At 47.2% G+C, this 18,948-nt stretch overlaps 9 protein-coding genes across 9 annotated transcripts; 4 read left to right on the top strand and 5 right to left on the bottom strand.

Annotated features, from left to right (window-relative positions):
* The first annotated feature begins 1,526 nt into the window (after positions 1 to 1,526).
* Positions 1,527 to 3,180, top strand: F4822DRAFT_393025 (uncharacterized protein). The gene has a single exon (XM_051457270.1). The coding sequence runs from the start codon at positions 2,152 to 2,154 to the stop codon at positions 2,800 to 2,802; it is 651 nt and encodes a 216-aa protein (XP_051318850.1). The 5' UTR covers positions 1,527 to 2,151; the 3' UTR covers positions 2,803 to 3,180.
* A 311-nt stretch (positions 3,181 to 3,491) lies between these two features.
* F4822DRAFT_426272 (benzoate 4-monooxygenase cytochrome P450) lies at positions 3,492 to 5,282 on the top strand (the record flags this gene model as incomplete). Its single annotated transcript, XM_051460511.1, has 5 exons — positions 3,492 to 3,735; positions 3,802 to 4,140; positions 4,214 to 4,584; positions 4,637 to 5,061; positions 5,117 to 5,282. 5 exons carry the CDS (start codon positions 3,492 to 3,494, stop codon positions 5,280 to 5,282), a joined length of 1,545 nt encoding a protein of 514 aa, XP_051318851.1.
* Positions 5,283 to 5,836: 554 nt separating this feature from the next.
* Positions 5,837 to 9,114, bottom strand: F4822DRAFT_150033 (uncharacterized protein). Its single transcript, XM_051452991.1, has 5 exons — positions 8,639 to 9,114; positions 7,358 to 8,582; positions 7,004 to 7,291; positions 6,734 to 6,921; positions 5,837 to 6,643 (listed from the first exon to the last, which is right to left on the bottom strand). Exons 1-5 carry the CDS (start codon positions 8,869 to 8,871, stop codon positions 6,148 to 6,150), a joined length of 2,430 nt encoding a protein of 809 aa, XP_051318852.1. The 5' UTR covers positions 8,872 to 9,114; the 3' UTR covers positions 5,837 to 6,147.
* Positions 9,115 to 9,256: 142 nt separating this feature from the next.
* On the bottom strand, positions 9,257 to 11,446 carry F4822DRAFT_393032 (hexose transporter). The gene is made up of 2 exons (XM_051457271.1): positions 10,605 to 11,446; positions 9,257 to 10,547 (listed from the first exon to the last, which is right to left on the bottom strand). The coding sequence occupies exons 1-2, from the start codon at positions 10,963 to 10,965 to the stop codon at positions 9,499 to 9,501; spliced, it is 1,410 nt and encodes a 469-aa protein (XP_051318853.1). The 5' UTR covers positions 10,966 to 11,446; the 3' UTR covers positions 9,257 to 9,498.
* A 583-nt stretch (positions 11,447 to 12,029) lies between these two features.
* Positions 12,030 to 12,964, bottom strand: F4822DRAFT_426274 (NAD(P)-binding protein; the record flags this gene model as incomplete). The annotated part of the gene is made up of 3 exons (XM_051460512.1): positions 12,030 to 12,290; positions 12,342 to 12,740; positions 12,797 to 12,964. The coding sequence occupies 3 exons, from the start codon at positions 12,962 to 12,964 to the stop codon at positions 12,030 to 12,032; spliced, it is 828 nt and encodes a 275-aa protein (XP_051318854.1).
* A 280-nt stretch (positions 12,965 to 13,244) lies between these two features.
* F4822DRAFT_150125 (phosphoribulokinase/uridine kinase) lies at positions 13,245 to 14,295 on the bottom strand. Its single transcript, XM_051452992.1, has one exon. The coding sequence runs from the start codon at positions 14,164 to 14,166 to the stop codon at positions 13,465 to 13,467; it is 702 nt and encodes a 233-aa protein (XP_051318855.1). The 5' UTR covers positions 14,167 to 14,295; the 3' UTR covers positions 13,245 to 13,464.
* A 374-nt stretch (positions 14,296 to 14,669) lies between these two features.
* Positions 14,670 to 15,942, top strand: F4822DRAFT_426276 (GroES-like protein; the record flags this gene model as incomplete). Its single annotated transcript, XM_051460513.1, has 4 exons — positions 14,670 to 14,681; positions 14,741 to 15,024; positions 15,087 to 15,648; positions 15,709 to 15,942. 4 exons carry the CDS (start codon positions 14,670 to 14,672, stop codon positions 15,940 to 15,942), a joined length of 1,092 nt encoding a protein of 363 aa, XP_051318856.1.
* A 150-nt stretch (positions 15,943 to 16,092) lies between these two features.
* Positions 16,093 to 17,508, top strand: F4822DRAFT_393043 (short chain dehydrogenase reductase). Its single transcript, XM_051457272.1, has 3 exons — positions 16,093 to 17,176; positions 17,227 to 17,358; positions 17,424 to 17,508. The coding sequence occupies exons 1-3, from the start codon at positions 16,459 to 16,461 to the stop codon at positions 17,462 to 17,464; spliced, it is 891 nt and encodes a 296-aa protein (XP_051318857.1). The 5' UTR covers positions 16,093 to 16,458; the 3' UTR covers positions 17,465 to 17,508.
* A 179-nt stretch (positions 17,509 to 17,687) lies between these two features.
* On the bottom strand, positions 17,688 to 18,842 carry F4822DRAFT_441767 (Rhodanese-like protein). The gene is made up of 2 exons (XM_051462899.1): positions 17,842 to 18,842; positions 17,688 to 17,781 (listed from the first exon to the last, which is right to left on the bottom strand). Exons 1-2 carry the CDS (start codon positions 18,720 to 18,722, stop codon positions 17,730 to 17,732), a joined length of 933 nt encoding a protein of 310 aa, XP_051318858.1. The 5' UTR covers positions 18,723 to 18,842; the 3' UTR covers positions 17,688 to 17,729.
* Positions 18,843 to 18,948: the final 106 nt, after the last annotated feature.

Below are 18,948 nucleotides of genomic sequence, written 5' to 3' on the forward strand. Positions count from 1 at the left end.
CTACTATCCTAGATATGCAAGTGGTAAATTAGGAAAAGATTTTTTCGTTACCTCTAACAGTTGATTTGAGCATTGAATAGTAGATGGTCCTGAATATCATTCCTCATACTAGTGTTAGAATCGATCCATTGATTCAGGGGTTGGAGATCTCCGCCCATTGCTAATCCAATAATGGTAACAGCAATCAAAGAGCCAATACAATAGAATATTCGTACAAATGCATACAATAAAATACTCGTAGCTTCCAATAGAAATGGCAGGGTTGACTAGGGACCGGATTGGTTCTTCAGCAATGTAGGTATTTCTGAATCGATCCTTGCCTTAATTCAAAATTCCTTGATTCTGCCCCTGGTAATATTTACTCCTGAGGCGAAAGAGATGAATATGTGGTGTTTTGTTCTTCACTTTCAAGATATTCTTGGGTGTTTCCTAATATCTTCGACGCGCGTTAGGTATTTTCGTCCGGGTCAAGAAGGGTATCCTATCATGTTCAGGAGCGTGTTAGCAATACCATGTGCCCCTTCGCTAGCAAAACCATCGATGCCAAAGATACTGGCAAGGCATACTCCTCAGTTAAACAGTTACAACTATTGAGTAGGCCTTGGAGAAGTATGATTGACCTCAAGGTACTTACCCAAGCCAGGATAGAAGGATTTAATTCTCCGACGAAACCAAATACCTAGGTAATATCAGGCTCGTCAAATTACCTAGGCGCTATACACCGCTAGTCCAATATTCCCTTGGGGAATTAAGCTACGCGCAATCGCGATTCGGGCCATAGAAGTGCCTCAATCTTCTACCTATGCATGGATGATATTTGCCGCCACGTCAGACTCCCCTCTATAATATTCAGCCTTCAAGACTCAAGGATGTCATTGATGGCTAGGAAGGAACAGGGCTTCGCATTAAACGAGCATCATTGTCATGTTTTCTTCATCACTCAAGTTACACCACATATGACGAGTAGTGTATTGAGAACTGGGTTGATCCTGTACAAGGTCTTGAACAACCTTGGAAGAAACAGAAAGTAGCCGGCTTCATGTACCTATGTATTCAAAGTATAGGCTAGTAGGTAGTTATCTGTACGGGCGTATATCGGACAATATGGTGACATTTCTACTTGGGTCAAATATTTCCCCTAAGTATCGAGAAACGCGTGTAATGAAGAATTAATCCTCGATTTACATGTCATTAATCTGTACAAGCACACATAAGGAATTCGTTTGAATGAGATCCGGTCGAATTAGAGAACAGGCAATGGGGTACTCCACAATGGCACGACTACGACGCCGCCCTAACTGCGGTTCAACCAACGCCGGCAACTTGACACCCATGCTAAACGTCATTTCAAGCTCAGCGACTGCCGAACTGAGGCTCCCCATACCTCGTACCTGGGCTAAGTACCCAAGTATTGAACAAGAATAGCTACAGGGCTAGTCATGACGCTTAGTAGACCGGTGTGGCTTGTGCATCTTTTACGGTACTTGAGACGCGAAGACGTTAAGATTAGATTGATTATTAACAGGGGTTGGGAGCTTGAACACGCAAGCTCTACTACACTAAGCTCCACATTGGCTGTGGCCGTCTCCACCGAGCAACAACGACATTGGCCTTCCTCATGTCGTGAGCTCACACTTGAATGGTTCTGTCCCCTGGTGAGCAATAAACGCGGCGTCGTAAGCTATCACGAAACGGCTGAATCCAATTGTTTCCCAACCCGCCTTGCGGAAACACCCGTGTGAAGATCCATCACTAGTATAGGACCGTTAGTAGAACGACTTCAATTTGTATCATGTAATGAGAATGTCGGCGAATAGTAAGTAACATGAGAGCGACTCCTAGAGGACGGCGCGGATGTCTTCATACCGGTGTGAGAAACTCCGTAGGGTACGCATTGGGCAGTGAAGATCATTGACGATCCATGGTTTGGACTGAGAAGGATGACGACGCGGACAGCTAATAGAGAATCACATCATCAGTGCTCAAAACGCAAAAATTGAAGTTTCGCGTGCTCTGAGAAGTGTATAAAGCCTCTTGTGTCCCGGCCTTAAGCTCATCCAGTCGACAGCATCAGCATCAGCATCAGCATTCCAACAACATCGACAACTACAATCTTATACAGTTAGCTTAGCGAAAAACGAAACAAGCAAGATGAAGTTTTCTACTCTTGCAACCACCCTTCTTGTTTCTGTGGCGGTGGCAATTCCAGCCAACCCACCACCACCTCCTTCGAAGCCTACTCACTTGCCTCCACCACCGGAGCAGCGCGATGTCGGCCCACCGCCCCCGCCTTCTAAGAGCCATCTTCCTCCTCCGCCTCCTCCTGTAGGAGAGCGAGGTGTTCCTCCGCCTCCGCCGCCGGCTAAGAAGCCTCATCCCCCTGAGGAGAGAGATGCCGGTCCACCTCCGCCTCCGCCGACTAAGCGACCCCCTCCTCCGGAGAAGAGGGAAGCTGGCCCGCCTCCGCCACCTCCTACTAAGAAGCCTCACCCTCCTGCGGCGCGAGGTGTTCCTCCCCCACCACCTCCCCCAAAGAAGCCCCATCCTCCTCAGGAGAGAGGCGAGCACCCTCCTCCTCCCCCTCCTACTGAGAAGCCCCATCCTCCCGAGGCTAGAGGCGTCCCCCCGCCGCCTCCCCCACCGGAGAAGCGACCTCCTCCTCCTGAGAAGCGTGAGGATGGCCCACCTCCCCCTCCGCCAACCAAGAAGCCTCATCCTCCCCAGGAGAGAGATGTTCCCCCGCCCCCTCCTCCTGCCCCGACCAAGACTCACGTGCCGCCTCCTCCCCAAGCCGACAACTAAGAGAAGTAGTACGCCATTGATTTAGAGAAAGACAGCCGAAGGTCTGATCCTACCTTTTGACTAGTCCGAAAACGAGAGGATGCAAGGAGATTGGAAGATTGCTTGATATTGTTTGGTTTTGCTGACTGGAGAGATCGTAATTGCGGGGAACTTACTATTGTGAAATGGCCATCGCTGGCAATGGTCTTGATTTGAGAGTTTGGAATACTATTGGAAAATGTGGAAAAACATGTACATGTTCGTTCGTTATCTGCCTGGCCAGGCTTTCTAATTGAATTACCTTTCCTTGAATTTGTTCATTTCCATTGCAACCGCCGAAAATTTTGAACATTACTACCTAATACTGCATTTTAGAAAATTTCGACGACCCGGGATGGTTCATTGAGCGGGTAGTATTTAGAGTGATAGATAAGCAGTAACGGATATAGGACGCATATATAAGTTTTTGTATGCCAAGCTCCGGTCTACTGTGATGATATACGACGATAAGCCACCTGCGTATAAAATAACCGGGATGGCCGGGGTAGGCCTCCCGCCACTGTCGTATTCACGACGCCGAAAGTAGAAGGGAAGGGTAAGGGTGGTGCTGACGAAGATGATGAGGGGAATATTTGCGCGGACACATTTTCACGATATTAATTATTTCAATTTCATATCATCTTAATAAACCAACTTGAAATCCAATCAACATGGGCTTGAAATTTATGGAAGTTGAAAGTATTCAGGCGGCAATGGCCCCAATTCTCTTGATGATTATTGCATGGTTAACTTATCGTGCGCTCATCGCCGTCTACAATATCTCTCCCTTCCACCCTCTCTATCAATTTCCTGGTCCTAAAATAGCTGCTTTGACATATTTATACGAGGCCTACTTCGACTGGTGGCTAGAAGGGCGATATGGGAAGAAAATCCGAAGAATGCATGAGAATTATGGTGAGTATCTGTCTTTAAATATTAATGTTTTGGTGGTTACTTTTCCCCGAATTAACAAACCACAAGGGCCGATCGTGAGAATCAATCCGGACGAACTCCATTGCAATGACCCACTTTTCACCGATGAGATTTACGCCGGCGGTAACCGGATCCGGGATAATTGGCAACACCAATTAAACACCGGTGCTGCCAGTTCCATATCCGTCGCTGCCTTCTCTACGGTATCGCATGAGTTACACCGCATTCGAAGAGGCGCTCTGTCAAAATTCTTCTCGCGCCAACAAATGCTGAAATTAGAAGGAGAAGTCCATAACTTTACACAACGAACCGTAGATAAGATGTTACGCTTCGCTGATAGGAAACCATTTGACGTAAAAGAAGTATTTAATTGCTTTACTGCTGACAGTGAGTTACTCATCCAGTCGCTTTTGATGCCCGACGAATGAAATAATACTGACTTTACGGCCTATGATTATAGTAATATCCCAATATGCCTTTGGCGAACCCCTCGGCTTCGTCGATCAGGATGATTGGGAACCCAACTTTGCTACTTGGGCGAAATCTTTCTTTGAGAGTGCTTATATGATGAGATATAACGCCCTGGCTCGGAAGTTAGCAGAGCTAACTCCTCTATTCGCCAATTACATGGGCGATGACTTCAGAGCAGTAACAAAATTGACATCGGTGATAATTCCGCAGTATATCCAAGCGGCTCTAAGCCACCCTGGCGGTGGTAGAGTGTTTTCAGAGCTAATTGGATCGGACGTACTTCCTGAGGAAGAGAAAACCATGTATCGATTGTCCGGTGAAGGATTCAGCTTGTTGACTGCGGGCACCGAGACTACAGCAGTAAGTGGCGCTTCTATTTTTGGGTTGTGGTCCTAACGTAGTGGAGTCGTAGGCGACACTTACTGTCATCACGTACTATCTTCTAGCAAAGCGAAATGTCTATTTCCGTTTAACGGAAGCATTGAGAGGTGTTGACCCGTTGAATCTCAAATGGACTGACCTGGAGCAACGTCCATATTTATGGGCTGTGATACAGGAGGCAGTACGCTTGACTCCTGGGATTTCTCAAAGGGTGGCCAGAATTGCTCGGACAGAAGACCTAATCTATCAGAGTAGAGATGGTCGCGTTAAATGGGTCATTCCGAGGGGAACTCCAATTGGTATGACTACTGTGATTAATCATAGCGATCCTGAAATATTTCCTGAGCCTGAAGAATTTGTACCCGAGCGTTGGATTGTGGACGGCCGTCAAAATTACGCCTTGGAGAAGCTGCTTATTTCTTTTGGAAAAGGGACCCGGTCGTGTTTGGGTACTCAGTGAGTTGCTTGTACCTGGATTACTTGTAGTATATTAATGCTGACGATATCTTAGCCTTGCGTATTGCGAGATATTCCTCATGACGGCGGCCCTGACGTTGCGTGTTCTGCCAAGAGCTCGGTTATTCGAAACCACTATTGAGGACATAAAATATGACCACGATCTAATTGTGCCTCAAACTATCAAAGGGTCTGTTTCGGTTCGTGTTTCGTTATCATAGATTTGATAGGTGGAATTGATGGAATCTTGACGATTCAAACCTGTAGGATATCATACCTCGCGTTGTGCAGCTGATCAAATGGCACACCCTCGTCTGGGTGCGTATTACCATGTAATAATTTACACCATCGAAATTGAATGGAATGGGATAATTGATTTCTTTCCAGGGAAGAGGAAAAATAGAAAAATAGGTAGCCAGAGGTTTATTCTGGCATGATCGTGTTATCACTCCTAACTCAATCATAGAACCCCGCGCTATAGTGTATGTAACTATAGGGAGTGGTATGTGCTATGGGTGCTTTAATTGTAGGGAGTTTCAGGTGGGTGCTAAAAGCTTTCTTCTCCAGCGCTATAATCGCGGGGTACTTCAGGGGCGTCAGGTATTAGGTGGGTAGGCACTGTTGAAAAGCGCTATAATTCCGTATCCGTCGCAATGCGCAGTGATCACAGCGGGCGCTAGTACCTGGGGTTCGTGGAATACGGTAACTGTCTAGGCCCCTCCCATTGGCCCCTCGCATAGGTGGGTGAGTGCTGTAGATGCAGTCACGAATCTAGTAATTTTATAGTGAGGTATGCGCTATAATTCACTGCACATACCTTCTAGGCCTGTACCTATGTACGGCGAGGTGCGGGGTTCGGGCCGTATAGTCTCCCTGTAATCATAGGGAAGAAGTACCAATATGTTGGACGGCTATAGACCATCGCCATCCAAAAACCAACTTTCTGCTAATTTGGATCCCTTTTCTGTTATTAATATGGCTACTCGCCAACGTACAATCGTGTCTTTCGCGATGTAGCTGAGACTACCAATTAAACGCGGTAGGGTAACTTCATGGGCTCTGTGATTTCTGTAATCACCGCGTAACTCAGCTGCTCAACCAATCCCGTGCGACCTCGCCGCCGTTACCGTCCTCACGGAGGAATTCCATCCAGGCATCATCGCCCATCACTAGATCAGCCGCCTCTAGGGGCGTGACGTTGGGCCACATCATACTATAGATGTGATTGATTTGTGTTTGAGGACTATCTGCGATTGGCTCATTCATATCTGTGTCTTCGGAAACGGCGTTGGTTTTGGGTTGGCCAGAATGATTATTCTGGTAGCTATGTGTTGATTGTGGGTTGTTCGGTATCGTAGATGATGGTCCGGGGTCGACGGCGACACTCCCTGGTTCCAGATATCTGCTGCAGAGCTCTGATATGACCTGGTGACAACGGCCTGCGCTGGGATTTACCGAGGCGAGACTAGCTATAGTACGCAGCGTTATGGCGATTTGATGCCGCCATTGACTGGCTTCAGTGCTATATGGTCCGTTGCGGAGGCAAATGCACGGGATGAGTGCTGCTTGGAAAAGGAAGTAGCTAGAAATAGAAGTTTATGAGCACGCTACTTTATATAAGGCTGAGAATATTATTGCGACGAAATCTCTCAGCATAAGGTGGATCACTTACAGGGCGTACCAGCTGGCCAGGCGGCTATGTTCATTTGCTTCCCAGTATGCCACGATGGAGGAAATGGTATGTTTGGCTTCATCCAAGCATATTTCATATGCCTCGATACTAGCTGCCGATGAATCCTCCTGCCGCCCGTCTCGAGTATGTAGCGCCCGCCGAATGACAAATGGTCGATACATCTTGAGCGAAAACAAGTAATTAGTATTAGTACTTTATAAATAATAAGGACCAAACCCCTAAAGTTCGCCTGGAATAGGGCTGTCTTACGATGATTCTGAAATTGCGAAGCCGCCATCGCATGACCGAATGAGACAGCTTGAACTTTAAGGGGATTGTTGCTGCATCCGAAAAATACGGCGGGATACTTCGAACCCAAGGCGCCAAGTACTCAGCATCTAGACGAAGGAGCTCTTCTGCCGTTGGAAATGGTTTGGAGATGACGCGATTATATATAGATATGGTAGCGATGTGGAAGCTAGCTTGCGTTCGAACGGCCGTGTATGGTGTGATTTCGGAGCTTTCAGGTGGGTAATTTGGCGACCTTGTGGTAAGCTCCTTGGTTACGGATGCGGATTAGCACGGGACTATAGTAGTGGGAAGGGGGCTGACGAGTAAACTCACTCGGTCATTCACATTTATGGGGAGTGATACGTCGACTCCTTCAAAAGGCCACGATGATGGCCTACTGAAGGTGATCGTAGCGCCCACTTCGAAGACACAGAGTGTCCACCAGACCCTTCTTCGCATCTCCATATTTAATGGGGAGATGCTCCATCCTTGGAATTCCTTATGCAGGCCTAGTCCCATGGCCATCCTCATAGCTAGCCCTGAGTGGTTATAGCCGGAATTCGGCTTGTTTCGTTTTTGTTGGTAGTTAGATATCAAGGTGAAAGCTTGGACAAGAGTCATATTTCCGACCTCTAACAGATCGAACGACATCATTGACCTAGCTTGAGCGAATAGAGGCAAATCGAGATTGGATATTTGCGTATCCGCGCTGAACACCCCTATGGCTGCGACAACGTAAGCAAGAACCAGCCATGAATTTCCATCGGGTCTGGGTATGACTTCTGAGTACTGGGCTCGAAAGGTTGGTTCATGAATTATCGGATAGCTAACGTGGTATACTCTAAAATAGGCATCGATCATCGCATCGGTGATGTGTTTATTTGGGTTCGGTTGTTCCAGGCGGGGAAACCTCATTGTTGGTCTCTGGACGGTCGCCTGAGAGCTGCTTCTCCTTCTTGCGGGTTCAAGTATGCGTAGGAGAGCGGCTCCGGATGCAACACCCAAGTACCCACCCTCCCTTTCATCTACGGAAAGTGAGGCCATGCCATCTGATATCCCGGGACCTTCGCCTGCTGATGGGCCGGTAGTATCTCGGGAAGTTGGTGAGTCCACGAAAGGATCTTGCTCATCCCAATCAAAACCATGCATGGCTGGGGGGCTCTCCAATACTGTGGTTTGGCTCACTGATGAGCTTTGGTGCGTCCTAGAAGGAGGTGGCTTGGGCGATCTATCATCCCCATTTCTTGTGCTGTTCTGGTTTATTGAAGAGACCTTCCAGCTTCCGACTACCACACCACTTGGTCCGCGAGAAATATCGGACCTGAAAGTTTCAGTGCTCGTAGATTGCGGGGGTTGGGCTAAACTCTGGTAATCGGGATCGGGGAGCGCTGTGGGTGATGTTTGGTGGTCCACCTGCGCAAAATCAAAGTTGTCACCACTGAATTGTCCAGTTGTCCTTCTCGTACCATCTTCATTTCGCGACAGAGGTAGAAGAGCTCGTAGTTGTCTCACTAGGGCCTCGGATCTTTCTAGCCTCTCTTCCACCTCGGTCAGGTATCTAAGTCAACATCAGCAACTCTGGGTTTTTTATGGAGTATCTCATATAAAACCCACTTTCTAGTGAGTGGCGTCCGAGAATGCTTTTGATAGAGACAATGGCGACGATATCTTGTGCATAGATTACACGTGGGTAAGGCTCGATCGCATCTTGCTTTCCTCCTGTGACATTCCTTACAAGCCTGCTCTGCTACACCAAGTCCCGTATGCGTAGCTGGCAGTTCCCGGTTTCTTGACTCCGTCAATGGCTCCGGGGTCGCGACGGATGTGAGCGGGCTTTCGGCGGACATGATAATGCCATAGCATGTTCTTGATTTGGACAATAGGCTTAGGACTAGATCAGGTGAGCTCCATTAGAGCGGGACTTCAATGAGACATAAGACACGCTGCGCCCGCGACGAAACCGGAGTTTGATTCTGATATAAGAGGTCAAATTTGGTAGAATTATTATGAATATTCTCTTTCTTGTTCAATCTTCATCTTGGATTGATATTGTCGAGTTTAAAAAGTTAAGTATCTGGAACATCTGCCAGCCCCTCTTATTATCGTGTGAGCTAGTTACGTCAGCAAGTTAAATCTGGGATTTGTGTACATAAGCGACTTAGTCACCATTAATTACATAATATTATCCGCTTTGCGACCGTACGACATAATTGATCTTTTTTTTTTCCCCCAAGAAAATACAACCAACATTAATTCAAATTAATATAGGCGAAAAGTGCCTATCTAATACATATTATCCTCACCATTGCCTTGTTTCTTTACTTGAGATTTGGCGAAGCACACAATTTGAATGGTTGTATTATTACATAATCAGGTAGCCCGTGCCCGCATAGCTCGGATTTACAACGCAAACGAAATAAATTTCATCACACAAGAACTCTCCTAAACCTAGACAACCAAGCCTACGTCTACCCTTACACCTCATCGTGGTGAGTAACAGAAGCGGTTTTATGCGATACCATCTCGCTTTCCATAACCTTGGCATTTGCTCGCGCTTCATCCGCCTCCGATCCGTCAAAAATCGATGCGATCTCTTCCAAGCTATATCCTTTCGTTTCAGGAAATAGAACCCACGTTACAGCTAGGAATACCACCAATAGACAACAAAACACGATGTAGTATTTCCAACCAATATTTTCCATTCCGATGGGATTCACGAATGCCTGGATAGTCAGCGAAAGATAAATCGCCATCAATTCCAACGCAATACCCTTAGATCGTAGGGTATACGTGAATATTTCTGTTGGGTACCCCAAAAGCAGCGGTGTATACGCGATATCGTAATGGAAAAAGAAGGTAAATAGGCACACCACCACTACAATTCCCGCAGGCTTCGAGCCCGTGTCCGAGTTCACAGCCGAGCACGCGGTCCATATGATGTAGCTGATCAGCATTCCGACGCCGCTCCACAGGAACAATGTTCGCCGTCCGAGCCGGTCGACCAAGATAGCCGCCGATAATGCCGCGCCGAAATTGAAAATCTGCAATAGCCCATTGATGAGGGTCTGTGTGAACGTATCGGTAATGCCTATCGTATTGAGAACCAATGTTAAGTAATAGCTCACGACACCAATCCCATTCCACTGCGCGAAAGCTCCTACGCATACGGCGATAAGTGTTCGCTTTCGATTTCCTGGTGTAGAGAAAAGAGCACCCCAACCAACTTTCTCGGCCGTCTTTTCTCTCTGTATCGTGCTCACAATCTCGGCCAACTCGCGGGTGACAAGAGGGGTATGACCCTCATCGGACGCGTTCACCACGCCGGCGTGATAGTATGATAGGATTGCAGCAGCCTCTGGAGCTCGGTCCTGGGCAACGAGCCATCGAGGCGACTCGGGGACCCAATGAAAGAAGATGAGTTGCACGAGCGGGTATCCAGCCTGGAGTATGGAAGGTGTTCGCCAGGACCAATCGCTTTCATAATCTTGGCATCCGAAGGTCGTCCACGACGCTAGAATAGCTCCTGCGAGAGCTGTGAGCGGCGGCTCGTTAACAATCAAACGGTATTAGTGACACTTACCTAAGTAGTACATCGTCCAGAATGCAGATGTGTATTTGCCTCGATGTGTTGGATACGAAAGTTCGGCGATGAGCATTGGGCTAGGTTGAACAACGAACATCCCACCAAACCCAACAATGAGTCTCGATATTACGAACATGGGGAAGTTGATTGACGCGCCCTGGACGATAGTCGCCGCGATGATTAGAAGAATCCCGGTTAGGAGGACAGGTTTACGACCGAATCTGTCGGAGAGATTTCCGACAAAGGGCAGGGCCAGAAGGGAGCCGATAGATTGAGCGGCGTTTACGAGACCGAGAGTCGCCCCAGCTGGATGTCCAAAGTAATCACGCCATTGCTGAAGCGACTGAAGACCATTCATTAGTGAGCCTTTAAAAGCAGTCAGTTGAATTTCTCGTAATTCGAATATGGTTCAACAAACCATCGTAACCAGACACCGCCGACGACAGTAAGGGAACAAGCAGCAACAGATTCAAGCGAAGTAGATGACGTTGTTGAAACCACCACTTGTCTGTCTGCGGCAGCACCTCAGCGAGAGCAGACCCGACAATGTCAGCGTCCTTCATACTGATAGACCGAGTGGGAACAAGCAAAAGTAAGTGACTTGGATCCTGAGAGGAATACGGCGACGGGTCGAAGTCCTTGGCCAATCAAGGCAGGAGTGAACCAACAAGCGTTATAGGTGAATGTAGAAGCCACCGAGAATGGATGCGATTGACAATAGATTATATATAAAATCCCGACTTATTCATTCTTACCATGACCGATTTATTCGTTGACAATAATAGAGACGCCAGTAAACTGCCAGTTTGATTAATGCATTTTTAATGTTTATCACGCCGAACTACAGGCGATGCAGGTGTTGAGTTGGGTGGGGACCAACTAACTACCTAGGTACCTAGGTACGGCATGGAATGTGGATATTCCGGGGAAAACCAAGTAACTTTACATATTGGAAAACCTGGGGGAAACCTGGGGGGCCCAATTGATTGGGTACCTAGGTTAGTGGAGAATTCGGTTATTACTTCATCAAGACCTGAGAGTAGTATTCAAGGTCGTTACTCTTTCTGGTTTGAGTAATGGTGGGGCAACGGACATCCGTCACCCTCACCTATGACCAAGCTAACTAGGTAGCTAACACGCTAATAGGTATAGGGGACGAAAGGACGAAGACGTGTCATGGTTGAGGCCATGTTTTCGGTGTACCTACGCCGACTCGATCGTACCATTGGAAGTAAACCAGAAACACCCATTCCCCCTATCACATGCATGGGACACGAATGGTGACGGTTAGCCATCTAAGCTTCTAGGGCAGCATAAGATGCTAACATGTTGGAAGACACTAGTTTACGGCAATTGAGGATAACGATATTATTATTCCGTCAGGCTTGATCGGAGAAAATTATTTTGCGAGATGCCTACTCGTTACCTAGCAGTATATCCACCGTCGATGGCGAAATCAGCGCCTGTGGTGTATGAGCTAGCGTTACTAGCAAGGTAAAGGTATATCCCCTTAAGCTCTCTCGGGTCAGCGTCACGCCTCAAAGGCGTAAGGTTAAACCACTCTTCCTTCATCTCAAATGGGCAGTCGCCCGAAATAGCTGTGTCAATATAACCTGGAGATACCGAGTTGATCCGACCTCCCCATTTAGCCCACTCAACTGAGAGCGACTTTGCGAGATGAATCTACAGAGAATTAGTCCTTGTAAACCAATGACTAGCGATAGATGAACTTACACATCCAGCTTTAGCGGCGTTGTAGCAGCTCTGTTCTTGTGGCACATTTGCTGCGTGGCCACTCATGGAGGCTGTGATAATAGCAACGCCACTCTTCTGCTCACGAAATACCAACCCCGCGGCGCGCACGGAGTAATAGACTCCGTCGAAGTCCACGGCACGGACACGATTCCAGTCTTCAATTCTGTCATCAAGACCACCCGCCTTGGATGGAACGCCCGCATTAGCAATCATGACATCCAGACGGCCAAAATCCCGAACAGTTTGGCTCACTGCCTCCTCTACTGCACTATAGTTGGTGACATCAACTTTGTAGGCCTTTGCCTTAACTCCAAAGTCTTCTGTAACTTTGGCCGCGAGCTTGTCTGCCACTTGAGAGGTGTGATACCACAACGAGATCTATGATGGTACTTAATATTGAAACGCAACGATTAAGGGGGGTTGAATCGACTTACGTTAGCGCCCGCCTCAGCTAGACCCCTGGCAATCTCATAGCCAATGCCGCCTGCGCCACCGGTGATGATGACTGCTCGCCCATCTAGTCTGAGTTGTTTGAATATACTATCCTCGATCGCAGGGTTGGGAGCCCGTATTGACTTTTTCACTCCGTTACTCGCACTCATTTTGAAGCTTCCCGGTTAACAGGTAGTAGTAATTGGATAAAATAATATTTGCTGACTTCTATCAGTGGTGGGGTCCTTTCGAATCTGATTAACAATTATCTACCCCTATAGTCCGAAAGGAAGCATTTGAGTTGTCGTGAGAAGACCTTTAACAGCTGTCGTCGAACTCGGAGAATTCAACTAATTATAGAATGTCCCCTCTATGGTCGAATCCACTAGTCTGAAGTCCCAGTCCCAGTCGCGTTTATAGCCTACTACGGCTTAATGTCGCCCACTTGAGCGTCGACGTTATCAATTTCATAGCGATATTTCGTAATGAATGTCACGTAGCTGGTGGAGGTGGGTACTGGAAATCTGTCACCCTCCTATTGTTCAATTAAGCTTCTTTTAGATAACTATTCTTAATGCCTGGGTGGATGACCCAGTCATCAACCGGATGATCGAACAGTGAGCATCCATCGCATGATTGTTTAGCCATCGAAATACCAATGCTAATTACGCTAGTCATGCCAACTATCAATTAGCAAGTCGTGTCTGCCTCGACTTTTCTCCATCACAAACCGCCCGTTGACTAGGTCATTCTCATCCGTCCTCCTTAAAGCATCCTCTATTGTATCCTCGATACCGGCAGCCAAATGTCGCGCGGCAACCCTTTCCCTAGCTAAACCCGGATCCACACGAACTAACCATCTGTCGTCCACTAGCTCCGCAATCTCCCGCCACGGCTCTTCGTCGCATAGGAGATAGTTACCCTCGATAATGCAAACCTCCATATCCTTGTCGACAATAAGCCCACCCTCTATGGGATCTTTGATCGCGTGATCGAATGTCGGTGCCAAGACAGCTTCATACCCGGCTGCATCGCGAAGCTTGCGGACTAGAGTCACAACACCTGCTCCGTCAAATGTCCATGTTACACCTCGCCGAGCGATCGCCTCGGACGCGTTTGGCATCGCACGAAGCTTGGCAAGCGGAAAATGAAACCCGTCAGCAGAGATGACAGTTGTCTTAGGATGGTCTGGCAAATTATTGATTCTTTTCAACACTTGTAGGGCGATTGTTGTCTTTCCGGAGCCTGGAGCCCCTGCGAGGGCAATCAACATGCGAGATGGAGAAGACAACGAATTGGCACGGTCGGCTGTCTTCAATTCTTCCCATTTGACAAGGACTCTATTCGCAAGTGATTGGTACGTTGATTCCATAATAGACCCCCTGTTGACGATGAATAACCAAATTCGCGTGTACCGTATCAATTCGTGCCGACGAAACTGTGTAGCCCCTATTTACTTATTTATCTAATTCAATTTCATTTTGGATAGGTATCTACTCGGATCGGAGTCAACCTTTCCTATTAATCCTCCGTAGAACTTACAGTTACCTACGTGCCTACGTACATCCGTATCTTTAATTGATTAGGTAGACAGCTAGATTGGTACCTACAGTGCTCCTTTTCATGTTTGATGCAAAGCTGTCCGGTACCCGGCCCGGACCTCTGTCAACCCTGCCCCGCAATCTCCAACACCACGCGCGCGCACACACCCCCGCAAAGCATCCATCGTTTCTGTCTCATGTCCGTGGCGATCTTAATACTACAGATAAAAACGAGAATGAGTGACTAGCAGTCTAAACGGTCCTAAAAGCTATAAGCCATTCTACCAGGGGCAAATTTTTATCAATTATCAGCACTGCGCAAATCACCCCAGCCATGGCAGAAATTGTAAGTCCTCTCTCATTCAACTCATCAAAGATGGGTTTATACGTACTCATACCACATAGAATCCTGCGTTTGTACTCCAGTCCATAAAACAGGTCTCATTTGAGAATAGGGAGGTCCCTAAACTACGAGACGAGTGGGACGTTCGTGTGCGCATCGAGCAAACGGGTATCTGCGGTAGTGATGTACACTACTGGCAACGAGGCCGAATTGGTGATTTCATCCTTGAAAGCCCAATAGTCCTCGGTCATGAAAGTTCCGGCACAGTCGTCGAGGTCGGCAGTAAGGTGAAGAATGTAAAGGTGGGCGACAGAGTGGCTATCGAGCCGGGCGTTCCATGCAGACAGTGAGTATTGCCCCCTCGGAATGAACGGAATTCGCCGATGTCTTACATATTGTCATTTTCAGTTGCAATTTCTGTCGTTCAGGGGCATACAACCTATGTGCGGATACTGTGTTCGCAGCAACTCCTCCGTGGGATGGAACACTGCAGAAATACTATATCGTCGCTGGTGACTACTGCTACCCTTTACCATCACATCTCAATGCTGAAGACGGCGCACTGTGTGAACCGGTTTCCGTAGCTGTGCAGATTTGCAAAGTAGCTGGCCTAAAAGGCGGCCAAACTGTGTTGGTGATGGGATGCGGTCCTATCGGGGTTCTATGCCAAGCTGTGGCAAAAGCATACGGAGCAGCCAAAGTCATTGGTGTCGATATTTCTAAGTCACGATGTGATTTCGCTAAAGAATTCGCTGCAGATGGTGTTTATCTTGTACAAAAATCCTCGAATGAAGGAATAGATCCGGTAGATGCCTCTAGGGCTCTTGGTGAATCAATCGTTAAGGATTTTGGCTTCGGAGAAGGAGCCGATTTTGTTTTGGAATGCACAGGAGCGGAATCGTGTATACAGGCTGGTATATTCGCTGCTCGAAAAGGTGGTACTTATGTGCAAGCTGGAATGGGGAAGGAGGTAGGTCTTGCAGCCAAAACATCCAAACGTCCGTCTATACGCTAATCGAAGACTACGCAGAACGTCGTCTTTCCTATCACTACAGCTTGTATCCGGGCTCTCAACATAAAAGGTTCTATTAGGTACAGCGTTGGCTGCTACCCAGAAGCAGTTGATCTCATCGGCTCCGGGAAGATTAAGCCTAGCAAGCTTATTACACATAGATTTCAGTTCGAGCAAGCTGAGGAAGCTTTTGAGTTGGTCAAGGCGGGAGGAGAAAATACTCTGAAGGTCATCATCCAAGGAGTCAAATAAGAATATAGTATCTAAAACTGAATACATGGCGATTATTATCGATTAGTCCCATAGAAATCATGATTGTGATATATGAGGCATTTTCTTTTCCCTTTTGCGTATCTTATAATATCAAGAATTGATGACTCTAGTATGGTTCGCCCTTAGGTACCTAGGTATCTTCGGGCGTTACTTTATCATTCATCGAACTAAAGAAAGATTATGCATTGGCAATCTACGCCCAATACATCCGATCCTTGAAAATTACGAGATTTTATTAGAAGTATGTTATGTTTTCGGTATACATATTAGCGGAAAGGGTGACTGTCGTCCGCATCCCCACTTCAACATTGAGACCAAGACACGGGCTCAATTGAGTATGTGAACTATGGTGGATCAACGAACATTAGCCTCATCACAGGCGTTTGGACGATGAAATTCCCCATAGGAGCTGTTATTGAGATTCTCTTGGGGTTTAAAACTGCTCACGCATCATTTATCCTCCAACCCCATGTTAAACCGTATTGACAGACGTCCATGAGTTTACAAGGATTTCTCTTCCCAGAAGCAAGACAATTCAACATGGTCCTCTCTACGCACCCTAACCCCTCAGCTCCAGTGTTAACACACTTTTCTCTTGCTGGAAAGACAGCCCTGGTGACGGGCGGTACCCGCGGCATCGGTTTAGAAGTCGCCAGGGGCCTTGTGGAGGCAGGTTGTTCTGGCGTCGCTATCACGTACGCCAACACAGACTCAATTGAAGCAGATAGAATAGCACTTTCCATTTCAGAGTCTATCGCAGGTACTCCTAAGATAATTGCATACAAATGCAATGTTAAATCGAAGGAGGCTGTTGTGGAGACCGTTGAGCGGGCTGCTAGAGAACTTGGCGGCAAACTTGACATCGTGGTGGCCAACGCAGGTATCGCAGATCATATTGCAGCTATAGATTACCCGGAGGACAAGTTCCGCGAAATGATCGACGTGAATTTCCACGGAGTATTCTGGACAGCTCAGGCAGCGGCGAAGGTGATGGAGAGCCAATGGAAAGCGGCAGATGCAAAAAGTGGTGAAGGGAGGGGAAGTATCATCATCACGGCTAGTGTATCGGCTATATTGGTCAACATTCCGCAGCGACAGGCAGCTTATAATGCCAGCAAAGCCGCTGTTGTGCACCTAGCGAAGTCATTAGCGGTTGAGTGGACGGAGTTTGCAAGGGTCAACTGTGTTTCCCCAGGTTTCATCGCTACGGACAGTAAGATCAAACTATTGTTAGTATTGAAAGAGTCCATGCTGACTTAGCAGTGCTCTCGGTTCATCCAGAGCAGTGGAGGAAACAGTGGTTCCAGATGATCCCAGGCGGTCGATTGTGTGAGGCGGCTGAGCTAAAGGGGTCATACGTCTTCTTGGCAAGTGATGCAAGCAGCTATATGACAGGTGAGACTTAACTATACATAATAAGTCTATAAGAAAAGATAAACAAGCTAATATGTGCGATATAGGTTCTAACATGGTGATTGATGGAGGCTACACATTGCCATAGAATGTTGGCTACTTAACATAGAAGATATGTCAAATTGAATTCGTTAAAGTCAAATGAAAGACTCTTTGTTTGTCAGTTGAAATACAAAATTGAATCGTATAAAATTGCGTATTGTTTTAAATACACGAGGATACCGAAGGACAGTTGAACTTGTCCAAATTCCCCGCGGGCACATATGTGTAACCCCAACTTTACCCCCTTATTTGGGGTTACACTGCTGTCAGCCCTCTTCTAGTTGATATATGATCTTTCTAAGCAGTACGCTCTACGATCGAATTATAAGCCCCTCATAATCAATGGCTCGTTGACCCCATTCCCTGTTTTAATGGTCAGCGCACTTATAGTTCTGTTAGGCCTTTCAAGCTTTATTCACAGACCTCCAACTACCATCATATAGTCTTTGATTATCTTCATCGCCATAGCGTGCTTCGCGAAGCGCCACCGTCAAGATTGCAGCAGTAACACCAGATCCACAGCTTGTGACGATAGGTCGTTGCGGATTGATGCCTTTTCTTTCTAGAACAGCTCGTATTTCCTCTCCTGGTAGGAATGCGCGTGTGTTTGGATCTAGCACATCGGATAATAGTAAATTGAAAGAACCAGGCATATGTCCAGAGGCTAACTCTGGTCGGAGTTCTGGTGCTTTTCCGCTCCACCGTGCCTCTGCTCTAGTATCCAATATTTGCCATTGATTATTACCGTTTTCTTTGTTTATGAGAAAGTGATCTCTGAGTTCCTCGAAGGAAACTACCTTGTATTCATTCTTCTTTGGGGTCGGGTAGGAAGATGTGGCCGGCGTATCCCAATCCCCCGACACGGTTGGATACCCACCGTTAAGCCACAACCTGAAATTGTTGAGTATATGGACATGCTCGTGGCCAAAAACCTGCAATGTCCACGCCACCCTAGGTGCGCTGAAGATCCCGAGTTCATACGAATCGTATACAACTATCACATCTGTTCGGCGAATACCTAAGGCGCTCATGCAAGCCGCAAAGTCCAAAGCAGAGGGCAACATATGAGGAAGAGACGTGTTTGGATCAACAACCTTGTCGAGGTCGAAGAACCGAGAGTTTTGTATTCGCTTTTGCTTGAAGCTATCAATTCCTTTCCGGCCGTCCGTTGAGAGAAACCACGTAGCACAGAGGGGGATAAGGCGCCGAGTTAGTTGGTTCTGATCATCGTGACTGCTCCGTAGTGCTTCTAGGAGCTCGTCGGGTGAAACGAGAAACGAAGAAAATACGCTTCCATCCGTCATCGTTGTTATTTGGCTACTTTGTCGCCTCCTAATCGGAAATAGTCGCTACGTACATCATAGGATTTCTCCTCTTGCAAAGGCCACCCGTTTCACGCTTCCTAGGAACTGGCTGGAAAAAAAGGATTAAATGGTGTGATGACACCATAACGTTTGAGTGCCTAGTTAATTCTCCCTGCAAGGGCTAAAGGGGTGCGATTGCGTGCTTGGTTACGTCGTAACGTGATAG

The sequence above is a fragment of the Hypoxylon trugodes genome (assembly GCF_022578975.1).
Source record: "Hypoxylon trugodes strain CBS 135444 unplaced genomic scaffold F4822scaffold_2, whole genome shotgun sequence".
Taxonomy (NCBI): domain Eukaryota; kingdom Fungi; phylum Ascomycota; class Sordariomycetes; order Xylariales; family Hypoxylaceae; genus Hypoxylon; species Hypoxylon trugodes.

Bases quoted from the DNA above. Each gene is read 5' to 3' on its own strand.
- F4822DRAFT_393025 (XM_051457270.1), top strand. From the start codon at position 2,152: ATGAAGTTTTCTACTCTTGCAACCACCCTTCTTGTTTCTGTGGCGGTG.
- F4822DRAFT_150033 (XM_051452991.1), bottom strand. From the start codon at position 8,871: ATGTCCGCCGAAAGCCCGCTCACATCCGTCGCGACCCCGGAGCCATTG. The intron at 8,583-8,638 runs GTGGGTTTTATA...ATGTTGACTTAG, and splicing joins CGGACGCCACTCACTAGAAA to ATACCTGACCGAGGTGGAAG. The intron at 6,922-7,003 runs GTAAGACAGCCC...TACTTGTTTTCG, and splicing joins TTCGCAATTTCAGAATCATC to CTCAAGATGTATCGACCATT.
- F4822DRAFT_393032 (XM_051457271.1), bottom strand. From the start codon at position 10,965: ATGAATGGTCTTCAGTCGCTTCAGCAATGGCGTGATTACTTTGGACAT. The intron at 10,548-10,604 runs GTAAGTGTCACT...CAGCTCTCGCAG, and splicing joins CTGGACGATGTACTACTTAG to GAGCTATTCTAGCGTCGTGG.
- F4822DRAFT_150125 (XM_051452992.1), bottom strand. From the start codon at position 14,166: ATGGAATCAACGTACCAATCACTTGCGAATAGAGTCCTTGTCAAATGG.
- F4822DRAFT_393043 (XM_051457272.1), top strand. From the start codon at position 16,459: ATGAGTTTACAAGGATTTCTCTTCCCAGAAGCAAGACAATTCAACATG. The intron at 17,177-17,226 runs GTAAGATCAAAC...CTGACTTAGCAG, and splicing joins AGGTTTCATCGCTACGGACA to TGCTCTCGGTTCATCCAGAG. The intron at 17,359-17,423 runs GTGAGACTTAAC...TGTGCGATATAG, and splicing joins TGCAAGCAGCTATATGACAG to GTTCTAACATGGTGATTGAT.
- F4822DRAFT_441767 (XM_051462899.1), bottom strand. From the start codon at position 18,722: ATGACGGATGGAAGCGTATTTTCTTCGTTTCTCGTTTCACCCGACGAG. The intron at 17,782-17,841 runs GTCTGTGAATAA...CCATTAAAACAG, and splicing joins CTATATGATGGTAGTTGGAG to GGAATGGGGTCAACGAGCCA.